The sequence below is a fragment of the Mchenga conophoros genome, linkage group LG22 (assembly GCF_057382185.1).
Source record: "Mchenga conophoros isolate Kocher_MC1m ecotype Shallow Benthic linkage group LG22, M_conophoros_male_GT1.1, whole genome shotgun sequence".
Classification (NCBI taxonomy): Eukaryota; Metazoa; Chordata; class Actinopteri; order Cichliformes; family Cichlidae; genus Mchenga; species Mchenga conophoros.
The window spans coordinates 5,258,051-5,280,723 of NC_140546.1; the positions used below are offsets into that span (position 1 = coordinate 5,258,051).

The window sequence follows — 22,673 nt, forward strand, 5'->3', positions numbered from 1 at the left end:
CAATCAGCTCTGCACAGGTATGCAAGTGTAAGACATCCGTGAGGTCTTTATGTCCACACGTGATGTTTTCTTCAACCTCAATCAAAAACTTGAAATGTTTTTTCAGCTCATCTCAATCCCATCCCATTCCTGGTGCTTTTTCTTGGACCCATAAGTTTTAAACCCACATTTCCTCCTATCTCCTTGTTCTCCTCTTTTTATTTAAAGTTTGAGCAGGTTATATGTTCTGTGAATGCAAACTCTAAGCACTAAAAATATCTGTATATCTGATGAAGTGTTAGAACATTTAAAACATCTGAGGTTACATATCTAAGAACTTTTTAAGGATTTGTAAAAACCCTGGAACAGCTGTTTTCTCTGCTCTGTGCATTTTCAAAACAGAAATAGAAATAGTGGTCCAGCTTGATGCTGTATTTCCAACTCACACAGCCCAGGCCCCGCTCTCAACCTGCTCACTAATATTAGGTGTGCTCCAGGTAAACTGAACTATCCCCAACTGAGAGGACAAAGTTTACCGAAGGACACACGTCTTACTTTAAGGATCAGAGAGAAGTATGTAAAAACAGTTTTACCAGCTTCATGAAAATGACACGAGCTAAATTTGCACTGATGTGCTGATGCTTCAGCTTCAAAAAGCTGACTATCATCAGACCCGAGTTCATGATGAGAAGCTGACTGTGTCGGTAAAACCAAACACTTTTAAAATGAGAAACATTTAATCTGAACACAAGCTAATATTTTTATGTCAATTTTACCTCCTCGAGTTCAGCCACCTTCTCCTGCAGGTCCATTCTGGCTGTGTACTCTTCCTCCCATCTGCAAACACAAGCAGAGCAGACGTCTCACACAGAGTGAAGCACAGAAACTCTCTGAAGCAGACAAACACGTTTACGTGTGACAAAATAAAATGCAATAACACTAGAAAAAAAAGGTGAGTGCATTCATACTCCACAAAGCATTACCACGGCCATCAGCTGTTTAGTTTAAGCAACACTTTCCTACAGAGTTTAACTCCGCCTACTGTGTCCCACAGTCAGAAGACTGAGCCACCTTAGCTGATGATGAGCAGCTCTACCTGAGCTCCTCGCCTGATCTCTAAGACTGAACTCAGACACTCTTTGGAGAAAACTCATTTGCACTAAACGTCCTCATGAGTAGTACTGAGCACTCAGTCGACAGCTCACTCTCACACTGGGCTCCTTGGTGGCGTTCGCCTGCCCCTGATCGCAGTCTCTCATCTCCTGACTCAACTTACTCCACCTCCACCACCTTCAACTGCAGCTGGTGACTTCTTTGGGAAATACAGTTTGATTTTGTGTGTGTGTTAGCTGACGTCACAATAATTAGTCTGTCAGGTTACCGTGGAGATTTTTTCAGATGGATTGAAACAGGCGATGAATTTTCGCTTCTTTATCTTCATGTCTGCAGCTTTAAGGCAAAAACCTTCATGATCACCTGACACAGACCCACACTGTGCAGCATCATGGCCCCTCCCAGCTCCACCGCTGTCATTACTCAGCATGTGTTACATAAGGAGAATCCAAGAAGTGTGCATTTGGAGCATGAAGGCATGAAGAGCACGCTGCAGTCACTACAAACAGAGAGCAGGACGACCGGCTCATATCTGGTTCCTGTGTTGTGGTGCGATGCCTCTTCTGCCTCATATAAATACGACCTCAGGATGATATTAAAAGAAAAATGGTTTGTCTTACTATTAGCACCACCATGTAATAAAGTGAGACAAAATCCGATTATATTCAATAATATATATATTTTTTTTCTGTTTTTTTTTTTTCTTTCTTTTTTTGCCTGTCCCGTTTGGCTCTTTTGCATCAGAATTATTGTCTAAAGGCGAAGAAAGATGCCCAACAGATTTACTTTACCAAATTGACCATCCCAGCCTTGCCGTAATGGTCTATTTGATTCACCTTTTATTGTTTATTTTATTTATGTTTTTATTTTCACTTGCTAGATACGGGACAGACTTGAATGAGGAAAAGAAAAGGGAGAAAGGAAGAGGGGAAAAAACATCAGAGAAGAGGGACGGGGATAAAGGGCAAAGAAACAAAAACCAACTAAATAAGCAGACAAAAAAATTAATAAATTAATAAAATAAAAAATATACATATATCAATCACCTGGATCATCTGTTGAGAAAGAAAAAAGAAAACAAGCAGAAGAAAATGAGAGCAATACAATAAACAACATCACGATGATCTATGTGAATATAACAGGAAATCAAATCAAATCAAATCACTTTTTATTGTCACATCACATGTGCAGGCACACTGGCACAGCACATGCGAGTGAAATTCTTGTGTGCGAGCCCCACAAGCAACAGAGATGTGCAAACACAACAACACAAACGAGCAAAATACAAGAATGGCCAACCTGAAACTAATAAATATATGTACAATATATAATAGTGTATGCATTTCTGGATGTGTATACTAAATATTTTCCTACGTGTGTGTGTGTGTGTGTGTGTGTGTGTGTGTGTGTGTGTGTGTGTGTGTGTATATACACATATACACAAAAAATAAAATAAAATAATAATAATAATAATAAAATATATAAAATATACAGAGTTGAATATGTGCAAAACAAGTGGCATTTATATACAGTGTGGAGTGCATAATGTTGAATACTAAATATTAAACATTATTGTGCAGCACGTAATAATGACAGCGCACAGTGTGCTTTGAGGTAGGAGCCAAAAAGGGTGTAGTTTGTGTGTTTGAGCACCTGTGTGTACACCTGTGAGCATGGACGCGCTTGTTTTTAAAAGGTTCCTTCACGTAATGATCTGCTAGAGGGTATATTCAATAATATTCAACCATCTCTCCTGATACGACACTAAAGCTTAATGTATAGTATTGATCGGATGTCTTTGCACTCATTCCTCACATATGTAAAGTAACATGAGATCAGAGGAAGCTTCTGAAGACCTCAAAAATAACTGTGACAAGAAACCCTTCTGGATGTGGACCGATCAGTGGATTAGATAAAGCTGATATACAATAGCAGGACATATGGTCTAATCTGTTTTAGATCATGAAAGTTTAAACTGGGGTAAAATCTCTGCAGTCACATGTATCACATGACTTCCTGAACAGCTGATCAAGAGAACACACCATCAGTGCAACACAAAGTCAGTTAAACTCCAGGGTTATTATTCTGCACTGTCAGGAAGCATAAACCATTGTGAGTCCATTCGATCTGCTTTGGTGCCAATGACAATGACAACAGGTGCTCTGGAGAGGCACCAACAAGCCAACTCAAAGCCTGAATGTTAACTATGAAGCAGCTGGTGTGTTTCAGCTGCAGCGACACGAGTCAGTGTGACAGAGATACTCAGATATGAAAACCAGAGAGAGCGAGCTGCTGTCCTCGCTCTCGTCTGTTTGCCAGTCCTAACACGCAGCTCTGCAGTGAGGCTGCTGGTGGTCGGTGTGTTTGACTGATTAAAGACACAGCAGCCGGTGTACCTGCGCTGACGTCCTAACTGCTGGGTGATGCAGACGCTTCGTAAACCGTTTACCGTTTACTTTTTAAGAATGAGCCCAGGCCGCTGCGCTGCACTCAGATGTGACGTCAAAGAATTTGAAAAGCCCTCTGCAGTAACGACGCAGCTCGTTTGATCAAACCACCTGAAACCGACTTGTTCTCAGAGCGAGCCAATATCGACTGAAAGGCTCAGAACCATTTAATACTGATTTCCTTTAAGTGAGACTGTGATCTTTATCTCCAATGAGGTTTTAGCTGCCGACCTTCATCAGAGCTGGGCAATACTGTGAATGTGAATTTCACCATCCTCACACTGAAGTTACATCTGCAGAGGTCGTTGTTCTGTCCTTAGAGAGAGCATCAGTGACACACGGGCAGAAAACACCTCAGTAAACAGCAAACTGCAGCTCTGTCATTTATTTATAGATGCAGAAGCCAAAAAGTAAAATCACCATGGCTGCAGCATCACACAGCAAAGCTGCTAAATATTAATCAAGGTGAACGGCACCTGGAGCAAAATCAAGCTCACCAACAAAGTGATTTTAAAACTGTTCCAATTTCAAAGAGACAAAGAGAAAAATGAGAAGTTACACAAAGCTTGTGACAAAAAAAAAAAAAAAAAAAAAATCACAAAAACATCCTTGTCAAAAGTGGCAAACATCGGATTTACTCTGACCACCTTAAACATGCTGACATCTAAAAACTAAAAACTATGCTAAACTGACCTACAGCCTGTGGAAAAGCAAACTGCTCGACCTACAATCTCCTGACCTCTTTTTACCATCTCATCATCACACAGTGGATCTCCTTATAAAGTGTGACAACACCTACAACAGGTTCACAAAAACCTAAAAAAACTACCTAGTACACATTTAAATGAGCAACTTTTCCTGAAAAAACGGGACGTTTGCACCTCACATACAGTTATAAACTCATCAGCACCCTCTTTAGTTCAGCTCTAATCAGCCAATGCATTTGGGCATGCAGACATTATCAAGACGATGCCCTGAATTTCATTCATTCATTTCATTTTTCATTCATTTATTTATTCATTTTCAGGCACAACAAATACCTATATTGAACATAAAATACACAAAACAAAAAACAAAACTTGCCTGAAAAAGGAGTGGGACGAAGAAAACTTATTAAATCCCACCCCTATACTCACTCATCAACAAAAAAAAAACAATAAACTTCCCGCAGCTACGCCCATCATTGCATACAGACCCATCAACAGCCCCGGGCACATACAAGCATCTAAGCGGCAGCTCGCAACCAACAATTAGAGCCTTCATAACTGAATACAGAATATATAAATTATAAATTGCATTACCACAGGTAACAGGCAGTAATAACTACAAGTAACAGACACACATACATATACATACATATATATCTACACACACAAGTACATATATGTACATACATACGCACACTTTATTTTTTATTTTTTATTTTGGAATCCATACCAGCAATGGTAAGAGGACAGACATTACAGAGCACACTAAAACCCATCATTGAGTATACTGTGACCAGACCAACTGTTTGTAGAGAAATTTAAATCTATGAATATTTTTGCATTGTTTCAATTGTAAACTCAGACTGTTCCAGATTTTCACACCACATACAGACACACAAAAGCCTTTACGGGTTGTTCGAGTTCTGGGTAATTTGAATTCTCCAAAGCCTCTCACATTATAAACCTTTTCTCGAATTTCAAATCTAGTTTGTAAATTTGCCGGTAAAAGTTTAGTAAAAGCTTTATACAAAATTATGGATGTATTGTAATTAACCAGATCCTGGAATTTAAGTAACTTTGCCTGAAGAAAGAATTTGTGAGTATGATCTAGATAACCAGCCTTGTGAATAATACGCAGTGCTCGTTTCTGTACTGTGACTAATGGATTAGTTGTATTTTTATATGTGTTTCCCCACACTTCCACACAATATGTAAGATATGGAAGAACCAGGGTACAGTACAGAGTACGAAGTGCATCAAGGAATTGTTTCACTTTGTTCAAAACTGCGAGGCTTCTGGAAATTTTGGTTTTTATGTGTCTGACGTGGGGTTTCCATGAAATTTTGTTATCAATTATAACTCCCAAAAATTTGTTTTCACTCACATTATCAATTGGTACACCTTCAATGATAATTGGTAATTCTATATTATATTTTAAATTACCAAAAAACATTGCTTTAGTTTTATTTATATTTAATGATAATTTATTTATGTCCATCCATTTTTTTATTAATTTTAGCTCCCTGTTTACGGTCATTACAAGATCAGTATAATCATCGCTACTGAAAAATATGTTGGTGTCATCTGCGAACAGTATGAGTTTAAGTACTTGAGAAACATCAAAAATATCATTTATGTATACATTGAAAAGTTTTGGTCCCAACACTGACCCTTGGAGAACACCACATGTAATACCAAGTTTCTCTGAATGGTAATGCCCTATGCTAACATATTGTTCCCGACCTGTTAGGTAACTTTTTAACCAGTTACCAGCTTTCCCTCGAATACCATATCTTTCCAATTTATCCAGTAAAATTGAGTGATTGATTGTGTCGAAGGCCTTTTTGAGATCAACAAAAATACCAACTGCATATTTATTTTTATCCAGTGTATCAGTAATTTCTTCTACTGCCTCAATTATCGCCATTGAAGTGGTTCTTTGCGTTCTGAAACCATACTGACCAACATTTATTATTTGATGTTTTTCAAGGAATTTTTCTAATCTTGAATTAAAAAGTTTTTCTAGAATTTTTGAGAATTGAGGCAGTAGAGAAATAGGCCTATGATTGGTAAAACTGTGTTTGTCATTACTTTTATATAGTGGTATTACTTTCGCAATTTTCATTTTTTTTGGAAAACAACCGGACTGAAATGATAAATTACAGATATATGTTAAGGGACTAGCAATATTCAGAATAACCTGTTTAACTACAGACATATTTATGTCATGATAATCCATTGAAGACTTACTTTTACATTTTAATGTGATATTTATTACTTCTTGCTCATTTGTAGCTGAGAGGAACAGTGAAAAGGGATTTGATTTTATATTACTGATATTTTCATTTTTATGACACGGGATGTCCGCTGCTAGTTCAGGGCCAACATTTATGAAGAATTTATTGAACCCATCGACAATATTACTCATGTTGTGATTTTCACCATTTGCATCAGTAAAATATTCAGGATATGATGTTCCAGAAGATCCTTGTTTAATTAAGTTGTTTAACACATCCCAAGTTCCTTTTATATTGTTTTTATTTTCATATAATCTTCTTCTATAATAAAGTTGTTTGCTCGTTCTTATAATATCAGTCAATTTATTTCTATATGCTTTATATCTTTGTTCCACTTCTTTTGTTTTTACTTTGATAAACTGTTTATACAGATTGTTTTTCTTTTTGCAAGCATTAATAATTCCTTTTGTGAGCCAAGGACTTTTTATCTTTTTTTTCTTTGTCATGTGTTCGTTTACAGGACAATGTTTATTGTACCACATAGTAAAAATATCTAGAAAATTATCATAAGCCTTGTCCACATCTGACTCTTCATACACCGAACTCCAATCTTGTTGTGCTAAATCGAAATTGAAGGCATGAATTGCTTCTTCATTTATTGTTCGCTTTGCTATCATGATCTTGGTATCTATTTCAAAGGAAAAAGTAGTATAAGGAGGAAAGGTGATTTAAGTGACTTGGAACGTGGCATCGCTGTCGGTGCCAGTTGGTCTGAGTATTTTAGAAACGGCTGACCCACTGGGAATTTCCCACTACGGTTTATAAACCGTTGAGGAATATTTCAAGCACCTTGTTGAATCTATGCCATGAAAACGAAGGCAAAACAGGGTCCAACCCAGTACTAGGAAAGGTACCAGTATACCTAATAAAGTGACCAGTGAGTGCAACTTATAACAGTTAAAGGGGGATAAACAGTGACACACACTCTTCCTTAAATCTTTCCCCTTTAAAGATGCATGTGACGACCTTCCTGTACCTTTAATGATGAGGTTCTGACACGTCAACAAAGACGTGATTTGACGGCCATGAGAACAGTATGTGCACAATGATGGCTGCACAGGCAGCGTCCACCCTGAAAAAGTTTGAATGCACATCCAGTCATGTTGTTCAATAAGCAGGCTGAAATAAACAGAAACTGCTTAGAGCAGAAAACTGCTTCAAGGGTTAAACCTAACAGGCTCTCAAGGAGTAAAGAGTGAAGACATGACACTATCAGGAAACCTGCGTCTGTATGCAAGGTGATGCTATCTCGCTCTCCTCCAGCACACAAAAAAGTATGAGTCACTGACATTTGCTGCTCTCTGTTACAGAGTGAGCGATTAATGCCAGAGGAGATAACACAACAGTGTCAGTGTGTATTTATGTGCAATATGTGGCTGAAAATCTGCAGATGTTTGATCTGGTCTGACCAGTGAAAGCACATCAGCTCACATCATCTCAGTAACGCTGTTTGGGAGAAAAACCTCCCAACCCGGTGTCAAATAAACTGCCCTCATATGCAGCCTCTATAATGTCACCAGTGCTTCTGGACCGCACGTTTTAAAGACTCAAGACTGCCATTTGGGTTACCACCATGTTGGATTTCGTTTGTTGGAGCCAGAGATTGGGACACGATGGTGGAGGGCTAAAGCATGATTTGCCAGCTCCATTCATAAACTGTACAGCTGCATTCATAGACTTCCTGTTTGAACTTCACTCTTGCAGTCAGCCTCAAGTGGACAGTAGAGGAAGTGCAGTTATTGGCACTTGCACACAGTCAGCTTTATTGTTTTAACCCTTAGAGTTTACTCAACATCTGATTGGATAACTTCCCAGATACGGGGAGTAGAATTAATGCTGTGCTTATTAAATGGCACGCTCAGCCATCCATACGTGTCTGCATACTTTTAACTTCTATTAATCATTATTAATGTTTGCAAAAAGCAGAACGTCGGAGAAAGAAACCCGAGCATTTTGCAGCTGTGTAGTTTGGAGACGAGCTAATGATGACGACAAAGATGTTGATGTCAGCGCCTCTCTGACGCTGCAGAAGCTCGCCTCGGACACACTGGGTGGGGAGGTGGGGAGTGCAGAGAGGGATGAGGAGTCAGCGAGGACAGAGAGACTCAAAGAGGAAGACCGGGCAGAGTGAGAGCATTTAGAAATGGAGAAATGTAATAAGATGCCACACGCTGAGAGGGAAGCAGAGGGTAAAAAGATAAAATGGAGAGAAGGAAGAGAGGGAGGTGTCAGGTGGAGTGACATCACTGCTGGCAGTCACAGGCCGGTGCTGCATTGCAGGTACCAAAACAAGACCCGGCAGGGGGGAGGAGGAGGAGGAGGAGGAGGAGGGGGGATAGAAAAAAAAGGATCAAACAGGAGGAGGAAAGAAAGAAAGGAGGGGATGACTCATGAGAGAGAAAAACAACAGCTCATCTTCAACTTGTCCCCAGACAGCGTGTCCCTGCAGACACACATGAAGCTGAACGTGTCACATGAAAGGGAAACTGAAGACCTTTATCCTCACTGGAAAGAAAATCAGTCAGCTCAGGAAGAATATTGTTATGTATTTGTAATTTTGCTTTTTGAGTGAATTTTGGTGTTTCTATGCTCAACCCATGTAACTGCGACACAGTTTTGCCAGCAAGGAAATAAATAAAAGAAAGACTTTCACATTTGTCCGTCAGAGCTGCATCGATTCAGGCTTTTAAAGGGCTCTCCATGGTAGATAATTAAACTTGCAAAGAACATTTGTAAAATAATATATAAAAACCCTCGTTAGCTCCCTGCACACAAATAAAAGTCCTGATTAGGAGGATGGAAGGGTTTGGGATTTTGTTTCTCTTTGATTGATTTACTTTTGCTTTTCCTTACTGGAGAGGCTCCGGTACCAAAAGCTATCAGGTTAGGTTACATCTTTGACAATGAGGTTTTTAGTTCTGAACACCAAAATCTACTCGCTAAATTTAAACAGCTAACCGTGGTTTGGGTTAAATTATTCCCCTTTGCAACGTTAACCCAGCACACTGAAAAATGTTGCATTTAAGTTCCACTGCACTTAAATGTGGCAACAAAGTGTCTTTTCAAGTATCTCAGGAGTGGCAGTCCCACATTAATACCCAAACCAAGCACGTCGTGTTTAATATGTCTATAAACCATTCATGTCAGATTTTTGTTGATGAACTTGCTGCTTTCTGAGTTTCACTTTCATTTACTTCATTAAACGTTTGAGCTCTCACCTAACCTTTTACTTTATTGTGCTCCAGAGTAGCGAATGCTTAAGGACACTGCAGTAATCATCTATCCTGTCATGACAAAATGACTGAAAACATGTTAAAATGATTCAAACTGGTGCCCGCAAATTTTTAAATCGTTTCTATCTGCACGTCACTCTCAAAGGTCTTAAAAAGACAAGAATTTAATGTAATTTAGTGCAGTGCAAAAACTAAAAGCTCAGCAGTATCTGAACATCACAGGTCAGGGAGTCACTGCTGTTGAGTGAAATCGATGTGACTGAAGGTCTGTCATGCCGAGGCCTCCTGCCTCAGCAGGCTGATGCACAAAGCAGTGAGGTCAGTGCTTTTTCAGCATAAAGCAGCGGTGCAAAATAGTGTTTCAATGTCTTTAAGAGGGGAACAGGTCAGCAGTGAAACTGTTTTTTTCTGCGAGCTGTACAACAAATCTACTGCCTAAAAGAAACCACGACTGCAGAAGATTAGCAAAAACGCAGGTAGCGTTGAAGCACCCTGCTCTGCACCAACTACATATTTCCCCAGGGTAATGAAAAATAAGATGTCGTAAAATTACATGTAAATTGTGATAAAGCTCATAAAAAGATCCAAGTAGTCCTCAAAATAAAGCAGTGACTGGCACCAGAGTTCACTGATTAATCCAGAGAAATAAACAGCTGACAAATGAAGGCAAAGCACTTTCAGATTTTATGACTCAAACAGTGTTTCTGCGGAGTTTTGCAGCACTTTTAAAAAGCGACCGACTAAAAACATCCTGTAAAGCAGCCCTGCTCATTGATCAGCAGCATCGCCCTCGCTGACCCCATACAGCCAGAGACATTAATGGCAGCGCCCATCCTCGCAGGGTGACTTATGACTGCACTTAAATATAATAACTATCAGGTTTCATGTTTTTCTGACCAATCAATCACTGCAGAGAGGAACAGGAGCCAGCTTGGTGATCGGGTCGGCCATTTTCTTACTCAGCTGTACCTTTTCACTATTTTTCATCTAAGATATCAGTGGTGCTTTTATCTGTATTTGGAAACCAATACTTAGCTTTGTTTAGTAGTAGAAATGTAATCAGTTTTACATCGATGATGAGTTTCTTTTCCTCCTAACAAAAGGGCTTCAAATGATGTCTTATTTACTTTGAATTAAAGATGAGCAGCATTGGTGTTTTCTTGGTATCAGAGGGCAGGTGCTGCTGCTGCGGCCCGTCATCAATATTTTGTGGTTTCAGGTCGATATGATTCTGAGAAAAGGAGTCAGACGACCCTGAAACACTCAGAGTGATGCTTTCATCTTTTACTACATCCTTCTGTTTTTTTACCCTCAGCTAAACAGACAAAAACTATCAGGAATTTCTCAACTTTCAATAAACCGTATGTTATCTTATACTTTGTTGTGTTTCTGTTTTAATATGGAAATCTCACATCAAGTGACAGTAAATCATATCATCAAAAGAATTTGGAAATCTCCGTGCACAATGGGCAAGGCTTAAAATGTGGACTGGATGCTGGATCTTTGGGTCATTGAGTGGCACTGCGTTAAAAGCAGACATTAATTCTGTGATGGAAATCACAGCAGGGGCTCAGGTACACTCCCAGAAATCACTACCTGTGAGCACAGTTCAATCTGGGTTAAATCTCTGTCATGTACAGAGAAAGACACATCCAGAAACACTGCTGCCGTCTTTGGGTCAAAGCTCATTTAACATGGACTGAAGTAAAGCAAAACAATCCAAATGTGGAATTCTATTTGGAAAGCATGGATGCTGTGTCTGCAAACTAAAGACAAGAGAGACCATCCAGCCTGGCACTCAGAATCTTTATCTGCATCTCTGACAGTATGGGGGTGCATTAGTGCCGATAAGGCACTGGCAGCTTGCCCCTTTGGAAAGGCACCATCGATGCTGAAAGGTATATACAGGTTTTAGAGTAACATGTGCCCCCATTTTTTAGAAACTGTGGTTGTAGAAACTGAGTCACCTTTTACTGAATGCTGAATATCAGTGAGTGCATTTGTCAGTGAAGAAAGACACACATGAACCACAGCAACATGAAAAATAAAAAAGTTGATTTAAATCACATCTGAAAACATATTTTTATAAACTAGTTCTTTGTTCATATTGTGTCTTCTGGGCTTTTTGTTGTTTTACTAACTGCCTGATGTTATTGCAATGTTTGATATCTTTTATTTGTTAAGGAAAATGTGTATTTTGCATTTTGCATTCCTATTTTCTTGTTATTTTCACTCAGCTTCACTGTAAGTCTGTTCTTTCACTGTAGCTCTTGGGTGTAGACCTACTGAAACTGAAACTTGCACCACGCACTGACATGGAGCCAAAGGTTTGAGGTTTTGAAGCAAACTGCAACTTTCATTATTACGCTGCTATTTCTGGGAATATCACTTTTGATGGTTTGAAGTACTTTGTAAACTCAGCTTCAAAGGTGCTGCATAAATAATTTCTATTACCTGAATCACTGCTTCTTTTGTGTGACCAAATTGCGTTATTATTTTATACAAATCTGTTGCTGCAATTGTAAATTTAAAGCAAATTGTTATTTTTCTTTAATTTTATTAAGATTAAAAAATACATTAAAAAATGAGCTATTGTTTTATAACACAGTTTTATTTTTTTTTTTATTATTTTGTGAATTACAGCTATTATTTAACTAAGAGTTCAACAGAACCACTGACCCCATGGCCAAGGTCTATTAGACAAGTATAATAGAGAAGTTGATCTGCAGTTGCTGGCCCAACTGGACTGTTTGGAACCTGACAATATGCTCAGTGATGCAGAAGAAATCTCTGAATGTCTAAGCAGCCGAATCCTTAATCTCCAAGACAAAAATCAGACCCATGATGTCATAAACCACCTGTAATCAGCCACCTGTGCACGCACACTCACGCGAGCACACACACACACACACCATGGTGAAAACTCCACATCACAGGTAAAGCATCTTATCACCCAGCGCCCCTTACCTCCTTTTATATTCATCCCTTTCTCTCTTCACTTTAGCCAGCACGTTGTACAGAGCCCTGATCTCCGGCGTGATGGTGTCGATCTGGACTCCAACGCCGTCCGGGTGCGTCCAGGAGACCCCGGGCCCCGTGACGCACGACTCCCTCCCGGTGCCAAAGCGGCGGGTGTGGTTGAAAGACCAGATCGTCCCGGGGAGGAAGCGAGGTGGCGGAGGAGGGGGAGGTGGGGGAGCGTTGGAGGTGTTTGTCCCGGTGTGGGTGGAGTACTTCTCGTTGATGTTGGTGATGGTTTTGGTTGGGTCCATGGGACTCAGAGCCGGGCTGATGGAGAAGCCGGAGGTGGTGAGGTTGGAGTTTGAATCCGTGCTCAGGTATTTGTTGTCAAACAGAGGAGGGGGGTTCAAGGTGGGGGAAAGGAGGCCTCCGGGCAGGTAGGCAGAATTGTTGGCGTTGAGGAGCGGGATGAAACCCGGCCTTGGAGGGATAGGCCCGATGAATCCGGTCTGGACTCCTATGTCTTTGGTGAGGGGCTTCTGGTGTCCATCGCCCCCGCTGTTGCCCTCCAAAGCCTGCTGCAGCTGCTTCTCCAGCACCTTGTTCCTGCGCTCCAGCTCGTGCACTTTGGCCAGAAAGCAGCGGAAGCGCAGGTTCAGGGTCTTCAGCACGCTGATGTTGGAGCCCAGGTCGTTGCGCAGAGCCGTGGCCGCCGGGGGGACGCGGTGCAAGGGGCTGCTCAGGTGCAGGTAGGCGAGGCCCGACGGTGGCAGAGCGCCCAGGTCCAGCCCGGACAACCCATCAAGCCCGAACCTGCCGTGGTCCCCCAGGAAGTAGCCCGGGTCTGGGATGGCGGAATCTGTTTGGCTCGGCATTTGGGGATGTTGCTGCTGCGGTGCCAGGAAACCGCTCTCCTCCAGGACCGGATTCATACTAGAGTAGGAAAATCTGAAGTGCTCGAAATCCGGCATGAACCCAGACTTTTATAGATTCACTCGGAGAGGCAATTTAATATATTTATGATCCCAAAGTGGAACTTGGCCCAGCAGCCTCTTCTCGATTACACCCGATGACCCTCTTTATGCGGAGGAGCTGTGCGCTGAAAGTCAGAGGATGCGTTTTAAAATGATGCTTTAAGGGCCCAAAATGGCAGCAAAATGATCAAATCCAAAACGAGCACTGCAGTAAAGCTGTGCGCGCACAATGGAGCATAAAACTCGTAAAAGCAGATACACCACTGCACCCTGCAGCAGAATTACGGTAAACTTTTAGGCAGGACTAATTTCTAAAGCGAGATCAGAGCCGCGATGCGCACTACCAAAACGTGATTTCTCTTAATTCAAGCACTGGAGGGGAAAAAAAAGAAAGAAAAAAAAAACCCCATCACGCTAAATAAATATTACTTTGCCTTTATGAACATTTATGCAACGTACCTACAGTCCGAGGTGTAAACGCCGACTGTGGCTCCAGGTAATCAGGCGAAGTCAGTGAATCAGCGGTGCGACACAGACCAGGAATAAACAAGCGAGTGACTGCGGCTGCAGCTTACCGTACTCATTCTGAAAGCAGGACACCAAGACGTTTCAACTACAGTAATAACCGGACTAAAGGAGCATCTACTTAAACGTAAATGAAAGCATTTTGGTATAAATACCAACAACCGAAGTTTAGAGCTCCTCAATTAGCCAAAATTCCTTTAAAATAGTTTAACAAGCACAAATCTGAGAGAAAGCTAGCGCCAATCTGCGCACTTGTTTACAGAGATGACACTTATAGAAACTAGACAGTTTGAACAACTCCAGATGCATTAACGACCTTCCAGCAGTCAGACTACAAATGCATTTCAACTTTATGCAAAACCACTTTGGTGACATGGAGAAAACTAAGCCCATTATAGAGCCAGCTCACGTTCAGTTACAACCAGCGTTTGTCAACTACACTCATTACACATGTCAGGTGTTTCCATAGTCACAAAAGTGACTTTTACAGACTAGATGTCATTGAAGGGCTGGATTTGTATGAAGAAGCCAGTCTGGACAGGTCTAATGCTACACCTGTCCATTCTAAACTATATACAATTTAAATTGCATATCACAATGTGCTTTAAATGCCTTATACCAGGGTTAATGCTGAAAGCTCTTACACCGAATGTAAACATGATCTGAAATAAGGCTTCAAATATCCATGAAGTTTGTATAGGCAGCAAAGTTTCTCCCTGCTTCGTTTTTCCTTTTGGAAAAGAAACTACACATTTCTCATGAATTGTGTTCTTTATTTTCAAGTGCAAAGGAGCCACAAGATTAGTAACAATACTGCAAAGAATCTGTACAAACATCACTTCTGACAGAACAGGGGACAAGCTTATTTTAAGCAGGACAATACATTTTCTCTCCCCATTGGTCAGGTTATTCAGTTTGTCCTTTCTGCAGATGCTGTGACATCCAGGTGAAGGAATGATGAATCAGGATTTCACTCCTTAGAGAACATGTGCACGAGCAGGTCACACACACGGTTGCTGTAGCCAAACTCATTATCGTACCTGCAGGTACAAAAATGAGAGCAGAAGGTTCAACAGTGGAAACGTGAATGAAGATGGGAAAGCTGCAGGCTTTAGTGCATAATGGCTAACTGTTTAAATCACAGAAGTTTGTCTTCTTGGGGCACTAGGTGTAAACTCGGTGACTAGGAATACCAGTCTATTACATTTTTACTCATTTCATACTACATGAGATTCAGATTTCCATTTGTAGTAATCAATTCATTTAAATGCAGCAAACAAGCTTTGGTCAACTGAGTTTAATAAATGCAGTTTCATACTAGAGACATGTTCATCGAGTCTCACCATGAAACCAGCTTGACAAAGTTGTCGTTGAGTGCAATGCCAGCTCCAGCGTCAAAGATTGACGAGTGAGGGTCACTGTTGAAGTCTGTGGACACAACCTGAACAGAAAGAGTGCAAGTGTAGTTGTTCTGTTAGTGTGCCAGTCCTCGAGCACATCTGTAAAGCTAGTTAGACAAATGCTGCCACCTAGTGACTCCTGTGTGGCCACACAAGTGAAACAGTCTCATTCTCCCCTTTAAGAGTATAATGTAGCCTGGTGTTTCAGATGTGGGTGTTTTGTACCTGGTCCTCTGTGTATCCCAGAATTCCCTTCATGGGTCCCTCAGCAGCAGCTTTGATCGTTTTCTTTATGTCTTCATACTTTGCCTGAGATGAGAAATTATAATCCTCAGATTAGACAAATGCAAACTCTAGATAAGGGAACATGAATCAGCTTTATGTCAATTATGAGACGCTTACAGGCTTCTCCAGTCGGACAGTAAGGTCGACGACAGACACGTTGGGGGTGGGCACACGGAAAGCCATACCTGTCAGTTTACTGTAACAAACATTCAAAGCTCAGGGCATTTTGCTGATAGTTTTAGTCATTACACCGTCCTGATCCTTTTCAGGAAGACACATGTGCCATTTTAAAATGGAGAATTAGAGGAAAAGTACCCGTTCAGCTCAGGGATGACCTTGCCAACAGCCTTGGCGGCTCCAGTGGAGGCAGGGATGATGTTCTGGGAGGCACCACGGCCATCTCTCCACATTTTACCAGAGGGCCCGTCAACAGTCTTCTGTGTGGCAGTGACAGCGTGGACTGTGCTCTGAAAGAGCAGGTAAAGGTTATTCAGAGGCAGAATCAGATCGTCCCAACAATGTGAGCTAATCTGAGCAGCTGTCGGACAAGTTAAACAGAATTTCAGAGGCAAGTAGCTTTGTTGATGTTGTAGAGGGACCACATTTACTTGATGCAGCAGAAACACTTTGTGACAAGAGAACTACTGGAAAGCAGGACCCTGATATAGACACCCAGTATCCAAGCTTTCTGATCATGTGATGTTTGTGAAGGGCCATCAGTCTCCAGCATCAGTGACTAAAATTTGGTGAGTCTGCCACAAAGAATGACCCTCCCCAGAATGTCAAACTGAGGAGACTTTGAGCTTTTTATTGGCATTGTGCAGTTTTTGCACAGCGAAATTGGGTAGCTGGACCACAAAGGTGCAAAAGACAAAATACAATGAGGGGGGGGAAAAAAAAAAAAAAAAAAGTGCAATGTATACGTATGTGAGTACTAGCAACATGTAACTAAATGAAGTTGTTGCTGAACGCATTGTACAGTTTGTTGGCCGACTGCTCTTAAAGTTCCTAAAATCTTCTGGTTATAAGAGATTCACTCAAAAGAAGCAGTATCAGTTCTTTACCATGAGACCTTCCACGATGCCAAAATTGTCGTGTACGACCTTGGCGAGGGGAGCCAGGCAGTTGGTGGTGCAGGAAGCATTGCTACGGAGAAAGCACATGTCAACTTAATGTATGACAGCTTAAGTGCAGAGATGCTACACCAAACAAACTTTAAGAAGCCATCTAGACATCTGCAGCCAGCTGTCCAAACAGCCATTATAGAATCACGCACGCACACACACGGCATCTGTAAGCACTCAGTACCAACACTCACCTGACAACCGTCAATGAGTTGTTGTATTTTTCGTGGTTGACACCCATTACAAACATTGGTGCATCAGCACTGGGAGCAGAGATCACCACCCTCTTAGCTCCACCCTTCAGATGAGCCTAACAAATCAAAATAGAGCTTAAGACTGATTGTACAATCACTGATGCTTCAGGAAGCTCCAAGATTATGCAAACTAGATTCCAAAAAGATTGCATTAATTTAGAGATACAGGTCAGGATGATGAAAACTGTTCCTTCAACATGTGAAACAATCCAGTCATCTTCAGGGTGAAACTGCACTTTAGACAGGTGAGAAAGCACAACAGCAGCCAACTTACAGAAGCCTTCTCAATGGTGGTAAAGACACCAGTGGACTCTACAACATAGTCCACACCAGCATCACCCCACTTGATGTTGGCGGGGTCCCTCCTATGCAGTTCAGAGAAGTTAGTTATTCAATCTGAGGCAAACTTGCTGGACAAAGTGCACATGTGACAGTTACGTACTCTTGGAAGACCATGATGTGCATGTTACCGATGACCAGCTTGCCACCCTCAGTCTTCACCTCTCCGTGCTTCCAAGTGCCGTGAGTGGAGTCGTACTTGAACATGTAGGCCTGCATTAAGAGGTGACCATTAAAAATGCAACAAAACCTGCCATTTCTTAAGAGAAGTCAACATGAGGTCTCTAAAACTTCCTGGTGTCCTTGACAATGCAGTCTTTGCTTAAAATGTTTCATTTAAGAACTTTGATTCTGTTTAGTAATGTAGGAAAAGCAAACAGGCTTGTTAAGTACCATCAATTTATAGAGCAGAAGAAACTCATCCTCTCACCATGTATTCCAGGTCAATGAAGGGATCATTGATGGCTACAACCTCAACCTTACCACCAGCAACAGCAGCACGAGTCACCAAACGACCAATACGTCCAAATCTGAAATGCAGGTCAGACTAAAGAATCAGTACAGATGAAAGGGAGCAAGAACGACTAGGTTGTTGAGAGACAGTAAGGATGAAATATTTTGTTGAATTCAAACTGAAGACCCTTGTAATGTCTGCATAGTCCAATTAAAATATCAGGTTCCAGGCCCAAGTTTTTAAATTGCAACTATGTCCACTTTATTCATTTCCTGTCTGACCAGCAGGTTTAATCTGAGTCACTGCAGAGGATGGCTTTGCCATGCAAGGCCTGCCAACCTTGACTGAAGATAACAGTGGCTGGCACCAGCAGCTGATAGCCTGTTTAGGCCCAATATGGGCATTGTCAGTGAGGCAGATTGAAGAGTGTGGAACTAAGGAAGCATGAGGGTCGAAAGTTCAGAGCACGTTATAGTAATGAGATAAAGAGGGTTGTGAAGTAAGAGTTTCCGAGAGAAATCAAGATATGCTACAAAGACAAGTTTTTAAATCACCCAAACATTTGTCTCTAACTTTTTCATGTTTTGTGACAAGTTGAGTTAGTGCTTCAGAATTGAGTGTGTGGAGGTGTTTGAGTACAACAGTTGCTTGTGGGTTACCCAAACAGATTAGGCCATTCTTGTGAATTGCTGCCTCCAAGTAGATTTGGAGGCATACAAAAAACAAAACGCAACAAAAAAAAAAAAAAAAAAAAAAAAAATTGTCCAAGATGGCAAAAGGCACAATTTTCCTCATCAAGTTTAAGTTCTGAACAAACTTAAAGTGGGATTTCATATGTGGATGAACCAAAAGCACATAGTTGGAATTTGATTGTATTCATGGCCTTTCAATAATACTGCATTTAGGCTCTATTGTATTTCAGCTTCTATCAGAGCAAACAAGGCTGCTCAATTCAAGATTTCTAAAGATGTGGTGAAACATGTTTCTTCATGTAAACTGATCTGGAAGCAACATGCAACTCTCCTAAAGAAGTTGCTAAAAGCCTGCAGAAGTTAAACGTTGCCATTATGGACGAGCTTACCAACTACTGTGTCAGAGGGAAGCCGATAGTAAATTCAGGGTTGAGGCCACCACTAGCTTTGGCTTTAGATCAAGCTGAAGACAGTGAGTTGTGGCATGAGCTATTGAGCACCAGAGTTTTGTCATGCAACACTGCATGCCTTCAGTTCACACGAGTCACATTACATAGTTTGTTTGCAACTGTGTCCTGCAACAGGAGACAAATATACAACATGCACACAAAACGACTTTATCAGCTTTGATGTATCAGGAAGCTGAGACTCCTTTGAAACTGCTAGAGAACTTTATGGGTTGAGTAAGAGGAAATCTGGACAATAGCAAAACAGGAAGGAAAGTCTTAAGGGGAGCAATTTGAAAATTCATATCTGTAGGAACCTGCTCATATCAGATAAAGTCCATGTTCATCAACTGGTGTTCTCTTAAAGCCATTCACCTCATGAAGTTTAGAGTTAAATGTAAAGTAATTACTGAATATAAAGTTCTTACTTTTGTCAAATATAAAATTATCACAAGTCAGATGTAACAGTTTCACATTTAACTGATATTAGAAATCACTAGCACAGTAAAATGTTAGCAAGTTTAACTTCAGGTGGGATGACGCATGCTGCCATGGAGGCTGCTTGCACAGTCTAGTTTGTGGCAAAGTCAGTAGTGTACATATCCTTAAAGTTAGTAAGGGGTCAAGAACAAAACACTAATGTTGTACCATTGGGGGACACTTATGAAATTTGGCAATTCTAGCAGCTTTAAACACAAGCAGCTTCACTACTGTCTCATTAGTGAATCATTTTAATTGTCAGGTGCAGAAACCCTCAAGTTATCCTCTCAAACTCTTTGTCAGGCGCTGCCATCATTGACAAAGTTTGACAGGAGGGGGAAGAGCCACAGGCATGCAGATTTCCTTTGTTTTGGAAAGCTGCTGAGCAGCCAGAAGGCCAAAATGGACTGGAGCCCATCTTCTGTTTCTGAGCCTCATTGTGAGGTACGTGTCCAAAATCAGGGAGAAAATCACCCTGCGGCTCTGCAGCAGCAGCTGCTGCTGCTTCACAAGAGGAAGAGAAAATGTTTCAGCTGTGATCTCCGAGTCTGAGCAGTGTCCACACAGAGTCGGCCGATCACTGATCTCCAGTGGAAAGGTTAAGGAGTTAAAATTAGATGAGGGGAGAATGAAGAGGAATGTGACAGCTGAAGAGAGCAGCGATACTGACAGAAGGGCGTTGTTGAAGAGCGGACGCCAACTGTGACACCAGACTATAAATAACCAGAGAATAGACAGGTCCAGACCGCAGTCCTGTCCTGCTTTTAGGGTTCAGATGATGCTCAGGCAGCACTCCAGCGGTCCTCTGTGAGGCAGCTAAATATTTAGACACCTTTAAGTGTCTAGCATTTCTAGATTTCAAGCCTTGTTTAATTTATGTTCATTTAACAAGTTGCCCTTTTACCATCTTGACAAGAAGTTGCCGTTTCAGCTTTCAAACATTGGCAATCAGTTTGTATTTTGGCCTCCATAAGGCATTTGTTTAGCACATTTCCAACAAGGTGTTAAGTTTAAACTGCTTTTGCCACTTGATTAAATCTTTACTTCATGAGCCAATAAGTAAAACCACAAGAGGACAACATGTCACTAGAGGAAAACCAAATCGAAGGCCCTACAATTCAATTAAATTGCCCACTGATCTAAATTTTAGAAACACTTTCAACCTTTGACATAAACACTTGTGTCAATACAGCATTCAGACAACAGGGGATGAAGTTAAAATACCTGGATACAAATCAAGCATCCAAAGAAATCCAAGAATCTTATCCGGGGTATACTGAAATGCCTGCTTGATTATCTACTTTGAACTTTATTAAAAGATATACAAATAAAATGCAAGACTTAGTTGCACCTACTCAAGTTTTACTAGCATCAAACCAAACACCCCTTTGCAACACATGGGGTAGTGATTGTTAATTAAGCCGATGAGAAGGAAACCTCTGCCAGGACACCTGCACAATGACAGGTGTAGAAACTTACCCATTGACTCCAATCTTCACCATTGTGCCTGATGTGGTCTACACCTCACTGAGAGGGAGGAAACAGTTTAGCCTTTAATTCACTTATACAAGAAGAAAAAAAAAAAGATGCACATTCAAGAATTAAAAGATTAACGTTTCAAAAAACTCAAAACAAAACTTTACAGGAAGCAGAAACCGTGTAATAAAAACGCTACTTTCTGTGTGTTTCGTTCACCTGTTACTCTGAGCAGCAGGTAAAACTGTCAAAGCTCAACCACTAAACAAAGGCAACAAATGCGGGAAACCAAACCCTTACCTGAGAGGACACTGGGATACGAACGTCCTTCGGAGAAGAAGCGAGAGCGGGAAAGAAGCTTCGAGGCACGCCATTTATATGCGCTGTCCTCCCGGGCCACGCCCCCTTCCTCAGTGGCCCAACTTTAAAGGTCACGTGAAGCTGCGAACGAGTTTAATTAAGAGCGTCGTTTTTTTGTGCGGTCTTTGCTCAGTCTGAGAGGTCGCTATACAACAGAACCACAGTGCAAATGTGCAATCTGTAATGGCATAATTAGAATTAAACGCCACTCTTCAGAATAGTTCCTGGAAGGAGCTCCACAGGAAAACACAAGAACAAAACCATGTTGTGGCAACTGGGAATTTTAGGAAGGAAATACCAATATCATGGGAATAATAATAACATAAATAACAAAACATCCACTTACAATTGTTTTGCATTTGATTCGTTTGCCCAAAAGGACAGCAAACAACACACAAAATCGCAGATTTCATTAACAGCTTTAATATTATCATTTCTGCAGGCATTGCAATGATGTTGCCAATGTCAATTTTATGTTACTGTATTTATTTTTCTATTTTACAATCAGACTCATGAAATGAAAATCTGATATCATGAATAACGACATCTTGTTACTTCATGTTGCAGAAAATCTGGAATAACATCCTTTCAAATGGTGAAAGGCTTTTGCTTTGTTGCTCCAGGCCACCATCATTTTCTAGCAAAAACGTTTTTCTTCTAATTTAATCAAAGATTTACTCACAATTTATTGATGATTGTGTGTAATTTATTTATATCATACATTAAATTAAATAATAGGTTAATCAAGTGAAATCACAATTACCAAAACGGATTTCTCAATGTTATAAAACTGAAATGTGATTTACCTTTTAGTACTGTCAGAAATCTGTGATCAGTTGGGTATAAATCCATCTCTGTAGCTGTGTTATTTTCAGCAAGCACAAAGAATCTATTTTTATTAAAAAGACAACTGTCAAAAATTACATAAGAGAGTTTAATGAGGAAGGTGAGAGCACTGATGTGTTAATCTGGTCCTCGGTCCAAAGTCAGACCTAGGACACCCCCCCACTGCTGCCCTGTCCAGGCTCAGTCACAGGATGATCCTGCCGGTCATGTGATGTTCGGGTTTCCACCACTACGTGAAGCATATCACACACAGACAGGAGGGCAACTTTCATAGTCAGTCT

The 22,673-nt window shown here is 40.9% G+C and overlaps 2 protein-coding genes across 6 annotated transcripts in view; both read right to left on the bottom strand.

Annotated features, from left to right (window-relative positions):
* Positions 1-14,266, bottom strand: part of iffo1a (intermediate filament family orphan 1a) — a 29,096-nt gene extending 14,830 nt beyond the window's left edge. For 4 of the 5 annotated variants that reach the window (XR_014890329.1, XM_085261424.1, XM_085261423.1 and 1 more), the window contains exons 1-3: positions 14,171-14,266; positions 12,744-13,836; positions 756-816 (exon numbers count right to left, since the gene is read on the bottom strand). Coding sequence is in view for 4 of the 5 variants with exons in the window: in XM_085261424.1 (XP_085117550.1) it covers positions 756-816; positions 12,744-13,708 (1,026 nt within the window). In the remaining variant the exon portion in view is untranslated. The remainder of the gene's footprint in view (positions 1-755; positions 817-12,743; positions 13,837-14,170) is intronic. The other variant, XM_085261422.1, reaches the window with a different exon arrangement.
* A 722-nt stretch (positions 14,267-14,988) lies between these two features.
* Positions 14,989-21,589, bottom strand: LOC146548620 (glyceraldehyde-3-phosphate dehydrogenase-like). The gene is made up of 12 exons (XM_085261426.1): positions 21,487-21,589; positions 21,190-21,237; positions 18,069-18,168; positions 17,742-17,851; positions 17,574-17,664; positions 17,240-17,355; positions 16,986-17,067; positions 16,237-16,388; positions 16,039-16,117; positions 15,862-15,945; positions 15,580-15,677; positions 14,989-15,276 (listed from the first exon to the last, which is right to left on the bottom strand). Exons 2-12 carry the CDS (start codon positions 21,210-21,212, stop codon positions 15,207-15,209), a joined length of 1,005 nt encoding a protein of 334 aa, XP_085117552.1. The 5' UTR covers positions 21,213-21,237; positions 21,487-21,589; the 3' UTR covers positions 14,989-15,206.
* Positions 21,590-22,673: the final 1,084 nt, after the last annotated feature.

Excerpts from the sequence above, each read along its gene's own strand:
- LOC146548620 (XM_085261426.1), bottom strand. The coding sequence starts at position 21,212 with ATGGTGAAGATTGGAGTCAATGG. Across the intron at positions 17,852-18,068 it reads TCATTGACCTGGAATACATG|GCCTACATGTTCAAGTACGA; the intron begins GTGAGAGGATGA and ends CTCTTAATGCAG. Across the intron at positions 15,946-16,038 it reads CTGTCCGACTGGAGAAGCCT|GCAAAGTATGAAGACATAAA; the intron begins GTAAGCGTCTCA and ends TTCTCATCTCAG.